The following is a 21,874-nucleotide window of genomic DNA, read 5'->3' as shown; positions in this document are numbered from 1 at the left end:
GAAATTGAAGGAGACTCACTTCTAATTATAACATGGGCAAAGCAAATTGAGTCAGTACCTTGGAAACTAAGATTCACTTTTAGACAGATTGACCAACTTGCAAAGAGATTTAACTCTACTTCCAATTTGGTTAAAAGGGAAGCTAATGGGTAGGCGGATGTGTTAGCCAAGTAGGGAGCTAATAGACCCTCCTTGTTTTGGGCAGTATTGTAAACTACTTTGCTATGGAAAGTATTGTATCTTAATTTCAGATTTAATTCAATAAACGATTTTCTTTACTGATCAATTTTTTTAATAAATTTTATAATGTTTCTTAGATTTTTTATTTTTATTATTGAATTTATGACATCACAAGTTGATTTAGTTGATGGAGAGGAAAATGCAATTCCAATGAGTTTTTAAAACATCGATTTTTTATCAAATTTTTTTATCCCATTGTCAAATGAACTGGTCAAACTAATTGACTCATCAACTGACCAGGATTTTGGATCCATTTACTAGCAAACCAAAAAACCATTGACTCAGTCAACAAAAATGGTGACCTAGCTAATTGAACCATTTAATTAACCTGGTGAGTGGGGTCACGGGTTAGACAACAATTCACTTTTTTTTAATTATCGTATTCCATTTCCATCATTAATAAAAATAATTTTTATTATACATATTGTTTTTTAATTTAATGAGTATATAATATTAGGTATGTATCCATATTTTTCTACAAAATTTTAATATTTTAAAATTTATTGTATTTTTAAGTTTTCAGTATTTAATTATGACATCATGGGTTGACACATTAGACCTAAAGTTTGAACCATTGGCCCACCACTTGGAAGGAAGAATTATTGTACTTTTGAGCCATTTAAAAATTTTTGTATTCCATTTCCATCATTAGTAAAAACAAATCATATTTTTCACACTTAATTTTGTTTAATATAATGAATATATAAAATTAGATAAGTGCTCAAATGTTTTCTACAAAAGTCTACACTTTTTTGTATTTTTTGTGTTTTTTATCTTTTCTTAAATATTTATTATTTAATTATGCCATCATAGGATGACCCCTTTAACCCAGGGTTGCAAGTTGGGTACTTGATTTGAAGATTTTACATTGCATTAGGCCCAAGCTTCCGGGCCTTGTCCATTCAAATTTTACCAAAATCCTAACTTGAGCTCACACAAGTTGCACCCATAATTTGTTTGATCTAGAAGGTTGGACCATTGACCTGCCACACCTAGATAGGAAAACAAACATTTTCAGGTCAGTTTTAAAATTTGTATTTCATTCACATCATTGTTTATTGATAAAAAAAGTATTGTTTATCACACTTATTTTTGTTTATTATGATTGGTATATAATATTAGAGATGTGCCTAACTTTTTTATCTTTCTATTTTAAAAAATATATATTATTTAACTAAGACATCATGGGCTAACCTATTTGACCCAAATGGTTGAATTGCTTACTCACTACTTCATAAAAACAGATTTTGCTTTCAGGTCAGTTTCAGAAATACAAGTTTTTATACTATCAAAATTATAGTTCATGGATTTAATCAATGGAATTCAATGATGAGAAACAAAGATACTTTAATATAGGATTCAGTGAGAGAGAATAGGAGTTACTATATATAGGACTTAATGAGAGGGAATTGAATGGTAGTATTCAAATTACAATTTCTGCCCTCATAATGGAGAGGGATCAAACACAAAACACATGGGGTACTTCAGTCAAAAAAAAGTCCAAAAGACGTGGTGTGTTATTCCCACTTTTTATTTTTTTTATCAATAACAAAACTTTCATTAGTCAAACAGACTAATTAATTACAAAGAAGGGGAGATAAACTTTCTTAACCTCCCCCAGCAGAGGCTAGAGCCCCCAAAGTGATAAAAAAACCAGAAATACAACTGAGCCCAGAATATAGATTCCCTAATCGCCCCTTACTTGTCTAACCCATCAGCAAATGAATTAGCATATCTCTTCACCCAGCTATACTTTATTTCCATATCCTTAGCCAACCTATTGTGGATGCTTTTGTTGGAAAGGAATACAGCCACAGACAGCAGCAGTAATGGGCATTAGATTCAGTGTTCCTATCTTATCTTATCTCTTAGCCAGATTCAGTGTTCCTATCTTATCTCTTAGTTAAATTCAGTGTTCCTATCTTATCTCTTGGCTAGATTCAGTGTTCCTATCTCATCTCTTAGCTAAATTCAGCGTTCCTATTAATTAGGCAGTAGCATTATTATTTCCTATGTCTTTTAGAAAGTTTCTTAATGTTTTTTTTTAGAAAGTTTCCTAATGTTTTTTAGAAAGTTTCTTAATGTTTTTTAGAAAGTTTCCTTAAGAAGGACTCTTGTAATTCCTATTTAAAGGAGCAGATGTTACTCAATAAAACTATCGATAAATTCAGTCAAGAAAGAGCTGAGAAGAGTTGGTGATCTCTTTAACAGATCACCATAAAGGCGCTAAAGATAGGTTCCTCGAGGAAAGGGAGAAACAAGGGAAAACAAGAAGTTTTCCCTGTTAACCGACCTGTGACGAGATCCTATTCGCGGGCCCTTAACAATTTGATATCAGAGCAGGGCGTCATGGGTGACTTTGAGCAATTGAAGACTAGGGTTCATGATCTAGAGCACAAACTCGTGGAAAACAGCAAAGAGGTGCGCGAGATCAAGGACGGCGTCCGAGAATTGAGGCGCTTGATGGAGTTATATTTCTCCAGCAAGGAAAAGAGTTCAGAAGGGGCTGCAACCACAGACGGCCACCGACCAGACATGGCATAATCGTTCGGCGAGCAGCAAGTCATTGCCTAGGGAACCACAATCGTCCCCAAATATAGCAGTCTGGAATTTCTTTCCTATAATGGAACTGGAGATCCTTTGGGATAGCTGTACAGATGTGAGCGGTTTCCGCAACCAACGGACAAAGGACAGGGACAACGTAGGCTTAGCCGCATTCCACATGACAGAGGAGGCGTAGCTCTGGTTTTATAAATTGGAGCAGGAGGAACCTGGGCTCAGTTGGACCCAATTCAAATCCTATTGCCTTCTCAGATTTGGGCCCCCATTAACAACCAATCCATTAGGTGAATTAATCAACCTTAAACAGACTGGAACTGTGGCCGAGTATCAGCACCAGTTTCAGACCCTCCTTGCAAGAGCATCTTCGGTACGACCAGACCAACAGGTTGACATGTTCACCACGTGGTTAGCGGAAACTTTGAGGGTGGATGTGGAGATGCAAAATCTCCCCAATCTGGTTGCTGCTATGAATCTGGCTCGCACTTTTGAATGCAAATTGCAACTCAACCATGGAAGTATTAGTATAGGGCGGCCTCAAACAACATGGGCAGCCCCAAAACCACTCGGAATGGCTCCATCTTCAGCAACCAGCCAAGAACAGAAACCACAGACAAGCAACAATTCCAGATCGGCATCCAGTGTGGGAAGCAGTGTTGCTGCACCCCCTATTAAGCGCTTGTCTAGGGCTGAGATGGCTGAACGCGGGGCGAGGGGACAATGTTTTAATTGTGATGAACTTTACTCAGCAGGGCACAAGTGTAAGAGACTTTTCTACCTCCTGGTGGAACAAGAGGAAGATGAGGATGAATCTTCATTGGAACCCGATCCAGGAGGGCAAAATCATTCCCCTATCTCAGTCTATTATTCGTTCCAGAATTAATCGAGGTGTTGAGGTTCTGGTGGAATGGGCCAGCTTACCATTGGCTAAAGCTACCTGGATTCCTTTGACTGTGTTTCAAGACACCTATCCTGAATTCGAGCTTGAGGACAAGCTCTTAGTCCAGGAGGGGAGTAATATTGTGGATGCTTTTGTTGGAAAGGAATACAGCCGCAAACAGCAGCAGTAATGGGCGTTAGATTCAGTGTTCCTATCTTATCTTATCTCTTAGCCAGATTCAGTGTTCCTATCTTATCTCTTAACTAGATTCAGTGTTCCTATCTTATCTCTTAGCTAGATTCAATGTTCCTATCTTATCTCTTAGCTAAATTCAGTGTTCCTATTAATTAGACAGTAGCATTATTGTTTCTTATGTCTTTTAGAAAGTTTCTTAATGTTTTTTTTAGAAAGTTTCCTTTTAGAAAGTTTCCTAATGTTTTTTAGAAAGTCTCTTTTTAGAAAGTTTCTTAATGTTTTTTAGAAAGTTTCCTTAAGAATGACTCTTGTAATTCCTATTTAAAGGAGCAGATGTTATTCAATAAAACTATCGATGATTTCAGTCAAGAAAGAGCAAAGGAGAGTTGGTGATCTCTTTAACAAATCACCATAAAGGCGCTAAAGATAGGTTCCTCGAGAAGTTTTCCCCATTAACCGACCTGTGACGAGATCCTATTCGCGAGCCCTTAACACAACCACCTGAATTTTTTCCTTTCATTGCTATAGTTCCATAACCCAGCCTTGTCTTCTTTCAGCCACCCTAGTACCACCTCCGGATCCCCTTCATTACAAGCCTCCTAATATTCATTTCCTTTGCCCTTTGGACACCTTGCATGACCGCAGAGATCTCAGCATTGAGAGAGTCACCTACCCCAATTGGGCCTTAAAACATGGTTGAGACAGTCCCAGTCTCATCCCTAAACACACCCCCAATGCCTAAATTCCTAGGGTTCCCTCTACTACTACCATCAAAGTTCAGCTTTATAAAACCAGTGGGGGGAGGGACCCAAGATAGACTTAGACCCATTTTGACCAAGGCAAAACTAGCAATCTCTCTCCACTTTCTCAACAGATCATCCATTGTAAAGTCTGTGAATAAATCCAAATATTTCAACCATTGTACCACCCTTATATGAATCGAATCTATCAAATTTTCAATGCTTCTCTCTCTTTCAGAGAAGATTCTTGAGTTCCTTTCTTCCCAAAATGACCAGCACACAGCAGACCTTAGACATCTCCACAGTCCTATCCCTCTTCAAATGCCATATGAAGAATGAAGAAGAAAATAGACTTTGCACATTCAAAGGGGGGTTCCACTTACACCCAAAAAGGGAAAATGCCCATTCCCAAATAGTTTTGGTAAATTGGCAAGAAACCAATAGGTGATAACTAGTCTCCCCATCAGCTTTACAGAGAATACACCTGTGAGGGGATAAACATGTCATGTGTCTCTTTCTTTGAAGAAGATCACTAGTGTTGATTCTTTCCAAAAAAGTTTCCCAACAAAAACTCCCAACCCTAGGAGGAATTGGCTTGCACCAAATCTCTTTAACAGGGAAGGATAAACCTATAGGGTTAGTTGGCTAAGTTAAGACTTTAAAGAAAGAGGCACAAGAGAAAGAGCCCAAGGAGGAGGGGATCCAAATTCTGATGTCTTCCTTTGTGGGGCCCAAGAAAATATTTTCAAGAATACCCATGAGGGTCAAGGTGTTGTTCAGGTTTGTATGTCTAACAGCCCTTCTCAAACCTAAATTCCATCCAATCCCAGAGCTTGAAGATGAAGGGACAATAAAGGAGGATATGGGCTCATTTTTCATGTCAGAGAGAGTGGTGCAAACTGATCCTTCAATGGGGAATTCCCCACCCAAGTTTGTTCCCAAAACTTTATGAGGTTTCCTGAGTTTAAATCATACCTGATCAAAGGGGAGAAAACTAGTAACAAGTCATGGATGGCTTTCCAAGGTGAAGCACTTGTAGTCCTTGCCAAAATTCCAGGATCCCATCCATTATCCTCCAGCCCATGAATGCTAGCCACTATTTTAGCCCACAACTTCCCACTTTTTATAGTACCATAGCTTTATGACATAAATATCAAGGTTATCCTCATTTTATAGCCTTAATTCCACTTTATATTATGGTTTATTTTGTTGTAAATTGCCCCTATTGTATCCCTTTTACAACTCATGTAATAATTATTATTTGAATATAAATAATATATTCCAATTTCCAGTTAGTACTTCTGTTTCTCTTTTGCTACTCTTGGATTACTTCATACTTCACACTTTCACATTGATTTATGATGTCCCATCTTGGTGATATCTTTGATTAGAACTTAGATATTTTATCTTGTTCATTGATGATTATACTGAATATACATTAACCTATTCCTTCCACAAGGAATTAGTTCTTCCTTTAAAACTTTCTATGTTATGGTTCTTTTCACATAAATTTTGTATGCTTAGGTTCATTGGAAGAACACATAAATAGGAAATTTAGGCAGTCATTATATACTTACGAAATTTACCACGAGGGGCGAAGCCAGGGGATCATGCCCCCCCTATGGCTTAAAAAATCCTACAATCCCATTTGTATTTTACATATATTTTGTCCTTCTCATCTATGTTTATTGACTCTTGCCCCCCCCCCCAATCTATGTTCATTAGCCTTTGGCCCCGCTACTAAAAAAATCCTGGCTCCAGCCCTGTTTAGCACATTGTTCATGTCCTAGAACCCTTCAACAAAATGGTGTAGCTGAGAGGATGAACTGTCATATTTCAGGAGTCACATGGACCTTTAAGATTCTTTTGCTCCTTCCTTATAAGTGGAAGCAATTATCATAGCTATGTACTTGCTACACCAGTATCGCATGGAAAATCTCCTTTTCACAGATTGTTTTATCATGCACCTGATTATTATGTATTTTATGTGTTTGGTTATGTTTGATTTGTTCATTTACACCCACATGAGAACAGTACACTCACATCACAGGCAGTAATTTGTGGTTCTATAGGGTATAACATAGTACTAAACAGAAAAAATGTTCTTCAATATAATTATACCATCCATTGCTTTTGTATCTTTAATATGGTATTACCATTCTCATTCCCAGCTTATATTTTCTCAAACTTGCATAAATGTTCACAATGAATAGGCATGTCTCACTTACTGAACTTAACAATGCCATATAAATTTCTGGTGAGCTATCCTGAGGTAAACAAAAAGCCATAACTAAATCTCAATCAAGCATTTGAAGGTCCAAGAATGCAAAAGTACCTGTTCATCTTCTTCGTCACAATATCCAAGTAAAGAGACTAGGTTTCGATGATGTAACCTTGATAACAATTCTATTTCAGTAAAGAACTCCTTTTCACCTTGTAATGATCCCTCTTGTGCACGCTTTATGGCCACCACTGTGCCATCAGCTAGAATACCTCTATAGACCTTCCCATAACCTCCTTGGCCAACTTGTGTGGAGCTGCTAAAATTATTTGTAGCCAGTGACACTTCTTCAAAGGTAAAGTCTTTAATGCCATCAATCTTGATTGGGATCTTGGACACTGCAAAAAGGAAAAAAAAAAGAAGAAATAAAGCACAACTTGAGATGAGCTTTAGTAACTAAAAACATGTGCTGTACAACAACATATACTGCCCTTTTCTATTTATGAAATGATAAAAAAAGATAGAGTCAACTCAACTAGGCCTTGTGCCAAATTGTTCAGTACATTACACATTGTTAAACTATAGGCCCTTAAATCATGTAGTCTCTGTGATTCAGGTATTAGATCAAGGAACAAGATTTGCATATTTACTGATATAAAAGACATACTTATATATGAATTACTGTGAAAACCCAGAAGAAGAGCACGTTAACTGTCCCAAAAGTTTCTTTGCCCCCCCCCCCTCTTTCTTTTAGGTTCCATGGAACATGAGGATTAAAGTTGGCTGTTTCTACCTTTTCAAACTGATAAAACATATAAAATATATTTTAGAGAACTTTTTGAAACTTTTTTTAACAAATCAAAAGTGATATACAAATAAGAAAATCAGCAAGAGGAAGAACTAAAAGATACAGGATTAAAGCAAAAGAACCACAAGAAGGTTCACTAAAATTTCCTAATATAACCACCCTTCTAAACCGAACTTCAAGTACAGAAAGTCTCTATCAATCCCATCCTTGGCAAGGGTATCAGATAGTTTCCTGATCTAGGAATCCAGCTAAACAAGTCACCTGGTGGCTAATGATCTTGCCACTCTTCTACGGGTATGAAGAGTCCAAGGACCATTAGAGAGATTCCTCATGACGAGCCTTCTTCCACCTCTAATCTTGACATATTGATGCAGAGATAATATCTATGCTCTTATCGATGCATGTAGCCTCTCCAATTGGGTCAGAGTATGCTGCAATCACATCACTTCAGTAGTTCCTGAAAGCACAAGCAATGCCCAAAGGTGCAGGATTGCCTAAGCAACAGCTGTCAAAGTTGATTTTCATCTTGCCATCTATTGAGGAAGATCATGGTCTTTGGACAGGTCACCTTGCCTGAGCAAAACCTGTCACCTATTGCTACATCCCAAAGGAAAGGATCAATAGGACTCCTCTAAACTCTTCTATTGTGAGTTTCTGAAAACATCATGAAGATTTATAGAGGATATGCAGCACAGAGTTCAAATTGAGGGATGACTCTAAACTTATATTTCAGGTAGATGATTGGAATGGTTTGGCAATTTCAGATCCTTGTGACCAAGGCTTTATGGGACTTCCTGTTTCAGGTAGGAAGGCTGTGTTTATGCGGTACAAATGTCGAACCGGGGTATTTATGGACCCAGGTTCGGATTTGTGAGCGTTTGTTTGCCATACAAAAATGCAACGATTAAGAGTGTAAAAATGCCTTTTCTGACATCTTCATATCGTGAGGAGAGTGCATTACTGTACCCATCCTTTGGATACGAAATTGTAATTTTCAAATCTTTATGTAAAAGGTGGCCACAAGCCGAGCCGAGCTCGAGCCCAATTTATAGGCTCGATTAATAAACGAGTCGAGCTCGAATATATATATATATATATATATATCGAGCCCAATTTATAGGCTCGATTAATAAACGAGCCGAGCTCGAATATATATATATATATATATATATATATATATATATATATATATATATGTAATAAAATTATTATAATTCTTAATTTTTTAAGTATCAAATAAAATTATTTTTTATATAATTTTTTATTTTTATAAAACCTTTTTTCTCAAATCGAGGTCAATGTTCTAGCTCGAACCGAGCTCGAGTACAACCTTGGTGAGCTGAGCTCGAGCCTTGTACTATTCGGTTCGGCTCGAATCTACCCCTAAAACGGCTTACTTTATTCCGTCAATTGAGTGAGAGAGAGACCACCATACAGCCTTTTGCATCGATTTGAAACAAACAAGAAGAGAACATAATGGGTTTACAACTATGAACCATTTTGCATACGCAGCCGAAGGAACATCTCTGAGTTCTTCACATCATGGGGAGTACAAACATTTGGGAATCTTACCTTCCCTATACGCCTTTGAGTAAAGAAAAAACAGAATACATTATCCTTTTCCAAAAAGCCATTCATTAGACCATTTTAAGAAAGGAAACCAAGTGGAAGAAGTCTCAAGGAAAAATCGCAATCAATTTATTCTACCATGAACTTGCTAGAGGAGTTATAGTCTTATAGAAATGGAATGTTCTAAGGATAATTTCAGTAAAGCCCTTTTTATGATGCTGTTAGGCAAGGTGAGTTATTCTAGAGTCCTCAAGGTTTGAGAAATTTTGCATGGTTGTAATAGTTTATACTTTTCCAAAAGCATGACCAGTTCCCAAAGCCATTTAGATTTTATGAAATGTGGTTGGCTGATAATTCTTGTAATGAAGTTATTCAGTATGGTTGGGAATTACAGACTCAAGGATATGCTGCCTACTGTTTGTCTCAAAAGATGAGTCAAATTAAATCTGATCTTATTCATTGGCGGAAAGTGAAATTCAAAGATCCCCAAAAGAAGTTAAGTGAGTTGGAGCAACAAATTATCTGTGGAGCAATCTACACCTTGGAATCAATCACAACTCTCAACTTTGTATAAACTCTATGATGATAATCACAAATAGAGAGGTTTTGGAGACAACGATCCAGACAAATCTTGCAGTCATTGGGTGACAAGAACACAATTTTTTTCCATAAGAGTACTTTATGCCGACAAAGGAAGAATGAAATACAAGGAGTCAAAGATAGTACTAATTCTTGGGTGATAGATCATAAAGATATCTCGGATGTTCTTATCTCATATTTTTCAGAGTTATTTTCTCATCAACCTCAATCCAATTTATCCTTTGTGTCAGACCTTTTTACCCCCCTCATTTTAGAGAATGAAAATAACTCTTTAACTACCATCCCCTCTAAAGATGAAATTAAAACAACTTTATTCAGTATTGGTAGTCTAAAATCTCCTGGACCGGATGGAATGCCAGCATTAGTCTATAAACAGTACTAGGACCTAATGGGCTCTGAAATTGTAGCTTTTGCTCAAGAATTTTTTCAGAACAATAAATTACTTAAAAGTCTTAATCATATTTTTCTCTGTCTAATCCCAAAAAGGATAAATTGTACCAAGGTCTAGGATTATCGTCCCATTAGTCTATGCAATGTCCTATATAAAATCATCTCAAAAATTTTGGCTACTAGAATCCATACGGTCCTGGAAAAGTGTATTTCCCCGAACCAAGCTACTTTTCTATCAGGTCGTTAGATAATAGATAATACCACTATAGCACATGAAATGTTCCATTTCTTAAAACAACATAAACAGGGTACAGGCTATGTGAAAATCAAGTTAGATATGGCAAAAGCCTATGACAAACTAGAATGGTCTTTTCTTCTTTCAGTACTAAAAGCTTTAGGTTTTTCTGAAGACTTTTGTCAAATCATCCTAGAATCTATTTCCACAGTCTCCTATTCCATTCTAATCAATGGTACTTCTGAAGGGAAAATTCTACCTACAAGAGGACTTTGACAAGGGGACCCTTTATCCCCCTATTTATTTATTCTGGCCATGGAATGTCTCACCCAAATGATTGTCGAGGCTGAAAATGACCAACAACTCCAAGGTATCCAAATATCTACTAGAGCTCCCCCAATTACCCATTTATTTTTTGCAGATGACATTCTTTCATTTATGAGAGCACATAGAGAGGAACTAGATAACCTTAAAACTATCCTCCAGCAATTCCAGGATGCCTCAGGACAACTGATCAATTTAGAAAAATCTGGAATTTATTTCAGCAGAAACATTCATCCTAGGCATCAAAGAATGATCCGTCATCAGCTTCATATTCAAACCCTTCCTACAAACTCTAAATATCTTGGCCTACCTCTAATTTGGGGTCGTAATAAACACTCCCAAATTTCCTATATCTTGGATAATCTCAAAGCCAAACTCAATAACTGGAAAGCTACTGCAATAAGTCAAGCTGGCAAAAGAGTTCTAATTCAATTTGTACTTCAAGCGATGCCAACTTATACTATGTCTGTGGTACAACTACCCCAAAAAACCCTGACTTCTAAAGAACAGATTATAAAAGACTTTTGGTGGGCCCGATCTTATTCCAATCCTCATCCTTATCGTTGGTGTTCTTGGAGTTCCTTAGCCATCCCTAAATCCTCAAGAGGATTAGGTTATAGACACATCAAATTAATAAATTTGGTTCTTAAAAAATTAGCCTGGAGATACCTTAATGAACAGCATAAATTATGGGCCCAAATTTGGAAATCAAAATATCTCCCCATTCACTTTCTCTTTCCTACTAATATCCCTTCACATAGTTCTCTTTACTGGAAATCGACTACCCCTAAATTACAAATATTACTTCAAGAAATAGGTTTCTTAGTTAAAACATCTTCCTTAGAACATATTGCTCATCTGACATGGATCCAAACAGCTGAGAAGTTTCAAATGATACCTCCGCCCATTTCTTTCCATGTCTCTCAGCTTGCATTCAATGATATTATTGACCATAATGCCTGGAATACCCCCATTCTGCAACAATTTTTCAATACAGATCAAGTTGATCAGATTTTACAAACCCCAATTTTCCCAATCAGTACCTCCATTTCCTAGATCTGGACTAAACATCCTTCAGGTAAATTTTCTTCTACTGAAGCTTATAGAGACCTAGTCCAAGCTTCTCTTCCCAATGTTTCTGATCATCTTAAAGATTATTTCAAATGGATTTGGAAGCTTCCCTGCCCTCCCCGCTATCAATTATTTATTTGGAGAATTATCCAAAACTTCATACCTGTTAAAACACAGATTTTCTCTTCTCAGGACCATAACTGTGTTTTTTGTCAAAACCAGCCAGAAACTTTGAATCACCTCTTTTTGGATTGTTCTTTCACCCAACCCATCCCCTTTGCTTCGCCTTGGAATATAAATTTTTCCATTACTCATTGTTCCAATTGGCTGGATTGCATTTTGCATCTGCGTACTCTTTTCACTGACAAAAATACTTTTTTAAAAACTCTTAGTTGGTAAGCAATTGCACTTTATTATATCTGGTTTGCGTGAAATGAAAAATCATTTAAAGACGTTACTGTTTCAAATCACTGGATTTTGCACAAAACTAATACTGTGTTTAACAATCTTTCAACTTCTCCCATTGTGCATGAACCTTTACCAATTTCAACTTCCATCTTAACTATATCTGTGCAACCATATATAGATGGCATCCTTTTTACAGATGCAGGGAAGATTTCTTCTGATGAATTTTGCTTTGGAACTATCCTCCTCAATCGGCAATTGGAATGTATTCAAATCTCAGGAGGTCGAAAATTTTTGAATTCAGTCAAAGCTGCGGAACTCTTTGCTATATATCAAGGTCTACTCCAAGCACAACGAGTTAGTAAACGACACATTTTGGTTTTCTCAGACTCACAAACAACTGTGCAAGCCTTACAAGGAAAAGCATCCATCCATTGGTCTCTTCTGCATCTTCTGAGCTGAACAATCAACCTTCTTCAAGAATTTCAATCCGTGGCTTGTATTCACATAAATAGAAAATACAACATTACAGCTCATCAGATTGCGTACAGAAGTAAAACTACCAATCAGGATTATTTTACTTATCCTTCTGATGTAACTGATATCTCAAACTTTGTATCTATTTCTTTATCTTAATATATTTTACTTTACCTTTCAAAAAAAAACCTGTTATGTGCCAATATTAGTTCATTTATACTTGATGGTATTTTTCAGTCACAAGGAGTTCTTGAGGGCTTGAACAGGATAGCCATTAGAAGGCGGTTCTCAGATGGCATCAAAAAATTCAATATAGTGAATAATATTGTATAGAGAGCACACATTGTATACATTTTCTCTATGCTATTACTGTATTTTGTCTTAATGCAGTTCTACATTTTTACCCCTTAATAATATTTGTATTGCTTATCCAAAAAAAAAAAAAAAAACAAAACAAAACAAAGATACCTACCTTGACGTTTTTCTGTAACTGTACGATGTTTTCTCATATGTCTTCTTGTAACAAATATTGAAATAATTGCAGTTAACGTAGCTGCAACTGCAACTGCCCCAAATATAATTCCAACCAACACACCCGTACTTAATCCTGACTTTTGAGAATCCAGAACGACTGCAATACAAACAATAACCATGGACCAGAAAAAAGTTTATGTGAAGAGTTATGGATATGATATCTAATTTATGAAACAACATATAAAGTTATAAACAGACTAAGATAAGTATAGTTCTCCTGTTTCTAAACCAGATTCATGATGTAGAGGAAATTTTAAGATGAAACTTCATAGACTACAAACGATGGCATCCAAAGGCCTGGCAAGACATATATTATATATGTAGGGCAGAGGAGGCACCAGTTCTTATCTTTAGAACAAATAATGAAAATGGTAAAAAAAAAGGACCATATGCCCAAAGATGAGCTGGATTTTTGTCCTAAAGATGTCCAGATGAGAGCATTGATTGGTGGAATTACACTTAACCTCCTGCATATATAACAAATTTACAACCAGGCTCTTGGTTACTAACCCTTGCAATCTACTTAAAGATTCATCCAATATACAAAATCTCCCAGATTTCATATAAAGCCAAATAGGCTTTAACATCCATCTCAAGAAGGAGAGATTAATGTGGATAGGACGGATGAAGGATGGTGGAAAGAGTGCAGGAATGGCAGATTTACAGCTAAATCATTCTACAACACACTGTCAAGAAATTAGGTGGTTGAAAACAAGGTTGAAGGAGTATGGGAAAACCCAGTTCCTCCAAAAGTGGAGGCCTTTGCATGGCTGATTTTGCTAGATAGTATTCTTACACAGAACCATTATCAAGAGTAGAGGTTTCCAATTTGCCAACAGATGTGCTCTTTGTGAGCCAATGGAAGAAGATGTTCTTCACTTATATTATGAATGCAGTTTCTCAGAGTGTGGGGCTTTTTCTTCTGTCTCTTCAACAATGCTGTTTGGATTCCGAGGTCACCAGGAGAAATTTTCACCAGCTGGCCTACTCTACAGGGAAGTAAAAAAGCTAAAATATTCTAGAGTTGTATTCCATTTCTTGTGTGCTGGCCTGCTGGGAAGTGTGGAAAGAAAGGAATAGAAGGGATCTTCGAAGGAAAAAAGGCTACAATAGGAATGAAGATGTGTTTAACGATTGATTAAAACATTATGGATTGAATATTTATACTACCAGAATTTAGAGATGTCTTGATAGATTCTCTTGAAGAAAAGTTTTGGGAAACACTTGAATTGAATGGGACTGTCAGATAATTTTTGTATTGATGTAAAAGTTTGATATAATTGTTTTTTCTTTTTCTTTTGGTGATCTCTCATCACCTTATGTATTCTTGATGTACCTTTTTTCTACTTAATGATTGCTACCAAAAACATCCATCTCAACATAGGTTTGTCATTTAAAAGAATCTTCTTTTTCTATATCAAAATATCACATATGGAAGAAGCAAGATAAAGTTTTCATACATACATGTTTGATATGGTCCCAAGAGAGTAAAGTTGATAAGTTCATATGGCCCAAAAACATCACTGTCAGGAATATTCCATCCTGTGAACATACTCCTGATTCTTTGAATTTCACTCCCATTAAAGGTTTTCTGGTCACCCACCGGTGGAAAAAGCTTCAAGTACATCCTCAACCGAGGGCCTTCTTCCCAGATAAAATTTTCAATTGACAGCTGATAAAGTTTCAATTCAAGACCTGATGTTAAGTATACTTCAAAATTGCTCAAATATGGAAGGAAATCTGAAAATCCAGGACTTTTTAACCGATATCCAACTCTAAGAGGTGCTGCACAGACGCAACTTTCAGGAGATTCTGGGATGTATTCAAAGTTATTGTCAGTAGGACATGCTTGAACAAGACAAGTAGAGTTGATTGTGCTCTGAGATGTGTCTTCAGATCCAGTCTGAGGTCCGCAGAACTCAGTTATGTTGAAAAGAATGGAGTTACATAAGGGATTTCCTTGAAGCCTGAAGATAGTGCAAAAGGAAATAAGATCAGTAAAAGGACATGAATATGACATTATTTCCTTTAGGATAATACAAGGATTATACCATAAAAACAATTGGAGCACAACTACACAGACATATCAATGTATAGAGAACTGCTACTAAAGTACAAAGCATCACATATTGATGAAAACTAGTTATATTTTTTTTATCAGCAAAAAAATCTTTCATTAATAACAGAGAAATTAAGATACAATAGATAAAGATTGCAGCGGAATAAACTGCAATCTCCAGCAATCAGTTACAATTCTGCCCAATACAATGAAGATCTATTTGCCCCTTGTTTTGCTAGGGTATCCACCATCCCATTTGCATCCCTTTTGACCCAACCAAACTGAGAGTTGAACTTCCTTGCAAGTGTGTCAATTTCTCTGAAAATAAATTTGAGTTTCCAAGGTACTGGTGTGATGTTTTTGGCCCAAGAGATTACCAATAGTGAGTCTCCTAATATTTCTAAGTCTGTTGTTCCTATCTGCTCAGCCATCTTTAGACCTTGAAGTAGGGTTAGAGATTCAGTCTGTAATGAGTCACCAAAACCTATTGGTCCTGAGTAGAGTGCCACCACTACAGCCAGATGATTTCTAAACACACCCCCAATGCCTGCCCTTCCAGGGTTGCCAAGAGAACTCCCATCAAAGTTCAGTTTTAGTTTGTTCAGTGCTGGTGGCTTCCATTCCATGCTTACAAGAACTTTGGTACATCTGTTTGTGCTACTTCAGCCCAATTTCTTAGAATCTCATTCGTGGAGTAGTTTCTGAATATCTCCATGGTCTTCACCCAATGAAAACTAGTTATAATTAATGATACAAGATAAAAGTAAAATCTGAGTATGTATTACACAAATTCTGAGTATGGATCAGTGATGCTTCACATGTAGAAACTTACATGATGGTGACATTGGCAGGGGGACTAAGATTGCCTGAAATATTTGAAAGTGAATTATTCCGAAAATCCCTGTCAATATCAAATATGTAAAATAAATTTAGAAGACAGTTCTATCATAAACTTGAGGTATTGCTAGGTGACTTAGAGTACACTATTATACAGCCAGATAACAGATAAAATCTTGATGTCATTGTGAAAGCAGTGCGTTAAGCACAAAAGTTTGCTTGGTGATACTTATAATATACTTCAAATGTCATAAAAGAAAAAGGGAAATGCTGCTTTTTGGCTTCAGATCTTACAAGATGATGCTTTCAGTTTTATTCAGAGTCCTGTTGCCCAAGATAGTTGATGGAAAAGAACCATTCAAAAAATTGTTCTCTAGTGATCTGCAATGACAAATGTGGAGAATAAATCCGTCTACCACAAATGTTTAGCTTTTTTATTGGTACTGCTTTGAAATAAGAATATCCGAAGAATATTTACTAATCTCTGAAAATGAAAATTTCACTGAACATAAAAACTCAGAATGACCAATAGCTTTGTATAAAGAAAAGGAGAAATGGAGGACCGATTTACTTACAATCTCTGTAGGAGAGGAAGACCTGAAAAGGAAGAAGGAATAGGCCCACTAAGATTATTGTTTGACAGATTTCTGCATAAATTGTTCAACACCAACAAGGCAAAAATTCCGTTATTCATAGTTCAACATAAATTCATGTAAACACTTGAATGCTCCATGCAGAGAATGAGCTATTGAAATAACTTGAATATTAGAAGATTATGGGCCAAGCATATCTAAATGGATGCAGGATGTAAATGCCTTAGTAGAAAGAGGGGAAATCATACATACATGGTAGTGATATTGTCAGAAAGCTTATTTGGTGGTATGGATCCATTAAGCTGGTTCAAACTGATATCTCTGCAATGTGAATGACATAAAGAAAAAAAAAAAGAAACGCTTATCATCAACCATAAATTAAAATGACTTCACAAAAATGTAGTGAAATTTATCAGAAAAAATAAGAAATAAAGAAGCTCCCATTCTCCCAATACTGATAAACTTACAAATATCCAAGGTTCGGAATCCTGCTTAGATCAGGAATTGAACCTTGCAGGCTGCAGTTCCTGAGACTCCTGATAGACCGAACAGAACATAATTTTAGCATTGGCTACAAGCATTGCACAGGAAATGCTATACATGTGTGCATGCATATATTTCTTGTACTTCCTCAAAATGGAATTGGCCTCTATTAATATGGAAATTATGCAATCTTTGTTTGAAATAATAATATAATAAGCTTCACTCAACAGGTAAAGTTTACACTGAATTATAACATAATATAACTGCATTGCAACAGGACATGTTCACATAAAAAAAGAAACTCATTAATGACTTTTAACACTGGAAAGTAAGATATTTCCAAGATTCAAATGAATGATACCAGTCTGCATGTTTTATAAAGCCAATCAGAAGAAAACTTATCAGTCAAAATGGTAATCAATGAATTGGATTGTCTAATGCACTCACAATTTCAACAATTTGGACATGTTTCCATAAGAAGCTGGAATTGTACTCCCATCAAAGTGGTTATTATCAAGCTGACTGCAAAACAATGAACAAAAAGAAAGGCATTAACCAAAAAAAAACCATTCATGAGGCCCTACAATAGATGAGACATAAAAAATGTAGAATTTAATGGAACAAAAAGATGGTCTAGTCGGAGTTTCAATGGAGAGATTTTTTCCTCTTTTGATAGCCAACAGAAATGAACTTCACTCATTTATAGTGATAAAAGAACCACTGTCCAAGACAGACAGCAAGAGCAATACAAGAACAGCATTCAGCTGAATGACTAATACATGATTTTATTGGTAAACAAATTCAAGTCATTCCCTAGCCTTGTTAAACCCCATGCAAGCTCTTGTCTTGTCTCCTTGTCTCCCCTGCTTTTGCTAAGGAATCTACTAGCCCATTTGCAGACCTAGGCATCCATCTGAAGAAGCAATTCAGTAGCTTTCTACATATTTATTTTCTCTTACTAAGAATTGGAACATCCATGGGAGTTCTGCTGTTTCAGTGGATAGATAACCTCCTATTTATCATTTCCATGAAAAGAAAATATCATTTAATCCATATGCAAGTAAAAAGTCACTAAGCAATGATGGTCCAGATATTTGGGGTCTTTTGGAAGGGTAGACCAGATATTGACTTAACTTTTGCATTTTTACACTAAGTGGCTGCTCTCAAATTATAATCAACATGTACCTTTGGAAAATTACATTTGTTCAAGTGGGGAAGGCGCTAAATAAGATGAAAGCAAAAGCATTAGAACCTAATGGTATTCCAACAGAAGTTCAGAAAGGTATGGAAGAGGTAGGTTTATTATGGCTAACTAAACTATTTAATAAGCTAATGAAAGCAAAGATGTTAGATGAACAGAAAAAGAGCTCTGTAATGCTTATATTTAAAAACAGTCAGTGTACAAAGATATGGTAACTATGAAACTTCGAATCACATTATGAAACATTGGGAAAAAAATACTGAATGGCTTTTTATCAAGATTGTTGGGATATCATTAGAGATGATTTTATGGATGTGTTTAAGGAATTTTATGAGGTAAAATCAACTCAAATGCTAATGCTACTTTTATTGTGGTAATCCCTAAAAAGGTGGATGCTAGTCACCCAAAAGATTTTAGGGCTATCAATTTAGTGAGCTTCAGGTATAAAGTCATAGTTAAGGTCCTAGCCTTGAGGATAAAGAAGATCCTTCCCTCCATGATCTCCCCTAATCAAGGAGCCTTTGTACATTGAAGACAAATCATTGACCAAATATTAATTGCTAATGAGGGTGTGGATAAACTTGATTTTGACAAGGCCTATGATCTGTAAATTTGGATACCTCCATTCTTGTCATTATTCCATCCTTGTTAATGGAGTGGTGAATGATTTCTTTCCAACTGTAGGGGGTTAAGGCAAGGTAATCCTCTCTCACCTTTCCTTTTTACTAGTAGCTAATGTTTTTAGTAGATTCTTCTCTAAAGTAGATAACGTAGATAAGGAAGATGAGTTGGGGGGGGGGGGATATTAGAGTGGGCATAAACAATATCCTAGTCACTCACCTCCAATTTGTATATGATATTATAATTTTTTTGTGAAGGGGGAGATATTAGGAGAGTGGAGTTGTCTAGTAGAGACTGAGATCAGCTCTACTCTAGATGAGAATTCAAAATAGAGAATGGAATAGGGAGAGAGAGAGAGAGAGAGAGAGAGAGAGAGAGATAATAGAGAAGATAAAGAGAGATATCAGAAAATAGAGTAAATAGGCTTGTTGCCCCCACTCAGTTATATATATATATATATATAAAATAACTTAAAAAAGTACACTTACAATATTGCCCCTACTAACATAACATGTCAGCAACTTAAAATAATAACAGAAATAACTAACTTCTAACTTAACTTACTGACACTAACAGCATTATAAATAAAGACATTACTACCCTACAACTCTACACACCCCCTCAAGTTGGGAGTAGATATCAATCATTCCCAACTTGCATAAGTCTATCTCTAGCTTGGTCTTGGGAATTGCCTTAGTGAAGAGATCAGCAAGCTGCATGTCAGAGGCAATATATGGAAGATACACTTTTTGAGAAGCAACTTTCTCTCTGATAAAGTGTCGATCCACTTCAATATGTTTAGTTCTGTCACGTTGAACCGGGTTATGGGCAACATTAATAGCAGCCTAATTATCACAGTATAACATCAAAGGCTTCTCATAAGCAATACCCAATTCTTCAAATAGAGATTGTAGAGAAGATGGGCCGAATGGCCCATAGGCTGTTATTCTATGTTATATTTATGTTCTTTTCTGTAATGGACCTTATTCTGGATCCATACTCTTCTATGCTATGTTTTTGTAATTTCTTGCCCAACCAAGAGCCTCTCTCGTAATTATTCACGAATTAACTTAGTAAAACTGTATTAGAGTGTTAGAGGGAGAGATTAGTTTGAACCTCTCATCCTCTAACCCTCCTTGCCGCCAGCTCTCTCTCTCCATCTTCACCAATCTTTTCAGTCGTTTGCCTTTTCTGGTTTTTCATCTAATCTTACACAGTCCCATACTTCGAAGGGCTGTTTTTCAACTTGGTATCAGAGCAGGCCTGAGCTTGGCGTGGCTCTCATGTGGGTATAGTCCAGCTGACTGCATGAGGGTGTTCTAGGGCTGGAAGTTTAGACTCATTCGCCTGATTCTTGGAGGTCATTGGAGGGTGCCCAAGACTTTAATCACTTGGAGAATAGTTCGGTGACCAGGAAGAATCAGAGAGAAGGATTGTTCGGCCTGATTTGGAGCTTGAATCAGAGATTGATAAAACTGTAAGTTGCTTCAGTTATTTCTAGGTTATATTTCTGATTTGGGGGGACTGTTAGAGTGTTCGAAACCCCTCTAAATCTGTTCAGCTGTTCAGTTGTGGTCAACCTGATTTAACTCAGAGATTTCTGGGTTGGTTTCTCATCTTGTTGGACTGTCAAGTGGCTGAAACCTTTTTGGACTCAGTGGCGTGAGTTCCTACTTCAGTTCAGAAAGGTCTCGGCCACTTGACAGTCCAATCGGGTACTCCTCTCTGGTTCACTCGTTTCACTCGCTCACCAAAGCTCCGAGAACCCCCTATTTGCTATGTTGTTCATTCATCCATCATAATAAAATATCTTCTTAAAAGCAATTAAAATTATAAAATCATTCTTTTTTGTGTGATAATTAAGCATTTAAGACCCTAATGTGGACATGTTTGGGCTTGTCTTGAGGGGCGTGGCAACGGGGGGGGGGGGGGGGGGGGCCAGGGGCAGAGCCCCCAGCCCTGCCGCTAGGTTAAAAAAAAAAAAGCAAAAAAGTGTCAAATTTTCAAAAGGCACACGCCTAGATTGAGGCGCGAGGTGCATCAGGTGCATGCCTAGGTGCACCAGGCATGCGCCTTTTGAAAGGGCTGCGCTTAGGACCTAGGCAAGGCGCATACCCTGAAATGTGCCTCATCTATTCGCCTTTCAAATCATTGCCTCTTATATGGTTAAATTCTCGTCCATGTACTCAATTTCCTTGAACAAAAGGAAAGTAATTGCAGATGCCTGTTGTAATGGAGACTCTTGGGACTAGGGATTGGAGACCAATGCATAACTCAAAGTGACCTTTTCCAATACCTTGCTTTGATAATTCATAATAAGAGATTGAGGAGGATGTTGCCCATAGAATTATAGTAGGATGGGCAAAACAAAGAGGTGCATCCAAAGTCCTATGTGATAGGCAAATACCACTTAGGTTAAATGAAAAGTTCTATAAGATAGTTGTAAGGCCAGCTATGTTGTATGGAGCAAAGTGTTGGGCAGTCAAAAAACATGTCCAAAAAATGAGCATGGTAGAAATGTGTGTGTTGAGATGGATGAGTGGAAAAACTAGAAAGGATAGGATTAGAAATAAAATCATTTGAAGCAACCTAGGAGTAGTTCCAAATAGGTGATAAAATGAGAGAAAGTAGACTAAAGATTCTTTGGTCACATGCATACCAGACCATCAACAACACCCATAAGAAGAAGTGATGTGCTGCAAGTTGAAGGGGCTAGAAGGGCAAGGGGTAGTCCAAAAAGGACATAAATAAGTAGTAAGAAATGATTTTTTTTCTCTTTTGAAGAAAGACAACTTTTCAACTAGTATGAATTGTACACTTAGCCCACATATC

The 21,874-nt window shown here is 36.7% G+C and overlaps 1 protein-coding gene across 1 annotated transcript in view; it reads right to left on the bottom strand.

Annotated features, from left to right (window-relative positions):
• Positions 1–21,874, bottom strand: part of LOC148853216 (putative LRR receptor-like serine/threonine-protein kinase At1g06840) — an 83,452-nt gene that overhangs the window by 41,727 nt on the left and 19,851 nt on the right. Inside the window, exons 9-17 of the mRNA XM_088946080.1 lie at positions 17,668–17,742; positions 17,205–17,273; positions 16,990–17,058; positions 16,720–16,791; positions 16,439–16,525; positions 16,140–16,208; positions 14,713–15,215; positions 13,187–13,345; positions 6,950–7,233 (exon numbers count right to left, since the gene is read on the bottom strand). Of these exons, the coding sequence (XP_088802206.1) occupies positions 6,950–7,233; positions 13,187–13,345; positions 14,713–15,215; positions 16,140–16,208; positions 16,439–16,525; positions 16,720–16,791; positions 16,990–17,058; positions 17,205–17,273; positions 17,668–17,742 (1,387 nt within the window). The remainder of the gene's footprint in view (positions 1–6,949; positions 7,234–13,186; positions 13,346–14,712; positions 15,216–16,139; positions 16,209–16,438; positions 16,526–16,719; positions 16,792–16,989; positions 17,059–17,204; positions 17,274–17,667; positions 17,743–21,874) is intronic.

Source organism: Nelumbo lutea, chromosome 5 (genome assembly GCF_056320005.1).
Source record: "Nelumbo lutea isolate HS-2025 chromosome 5, American lotus-T2T, whole genome shotgun sequence".
NCBI lineage: Eukaryota > Viridiplantae > Streptophyta > Magnoliopsida > Proteales > Nelumbonaceae > Nelumbo > Nelumbo lutea.
This window is presented reverse-complemented; position numbering and strand designations above follow the sequence as displayed.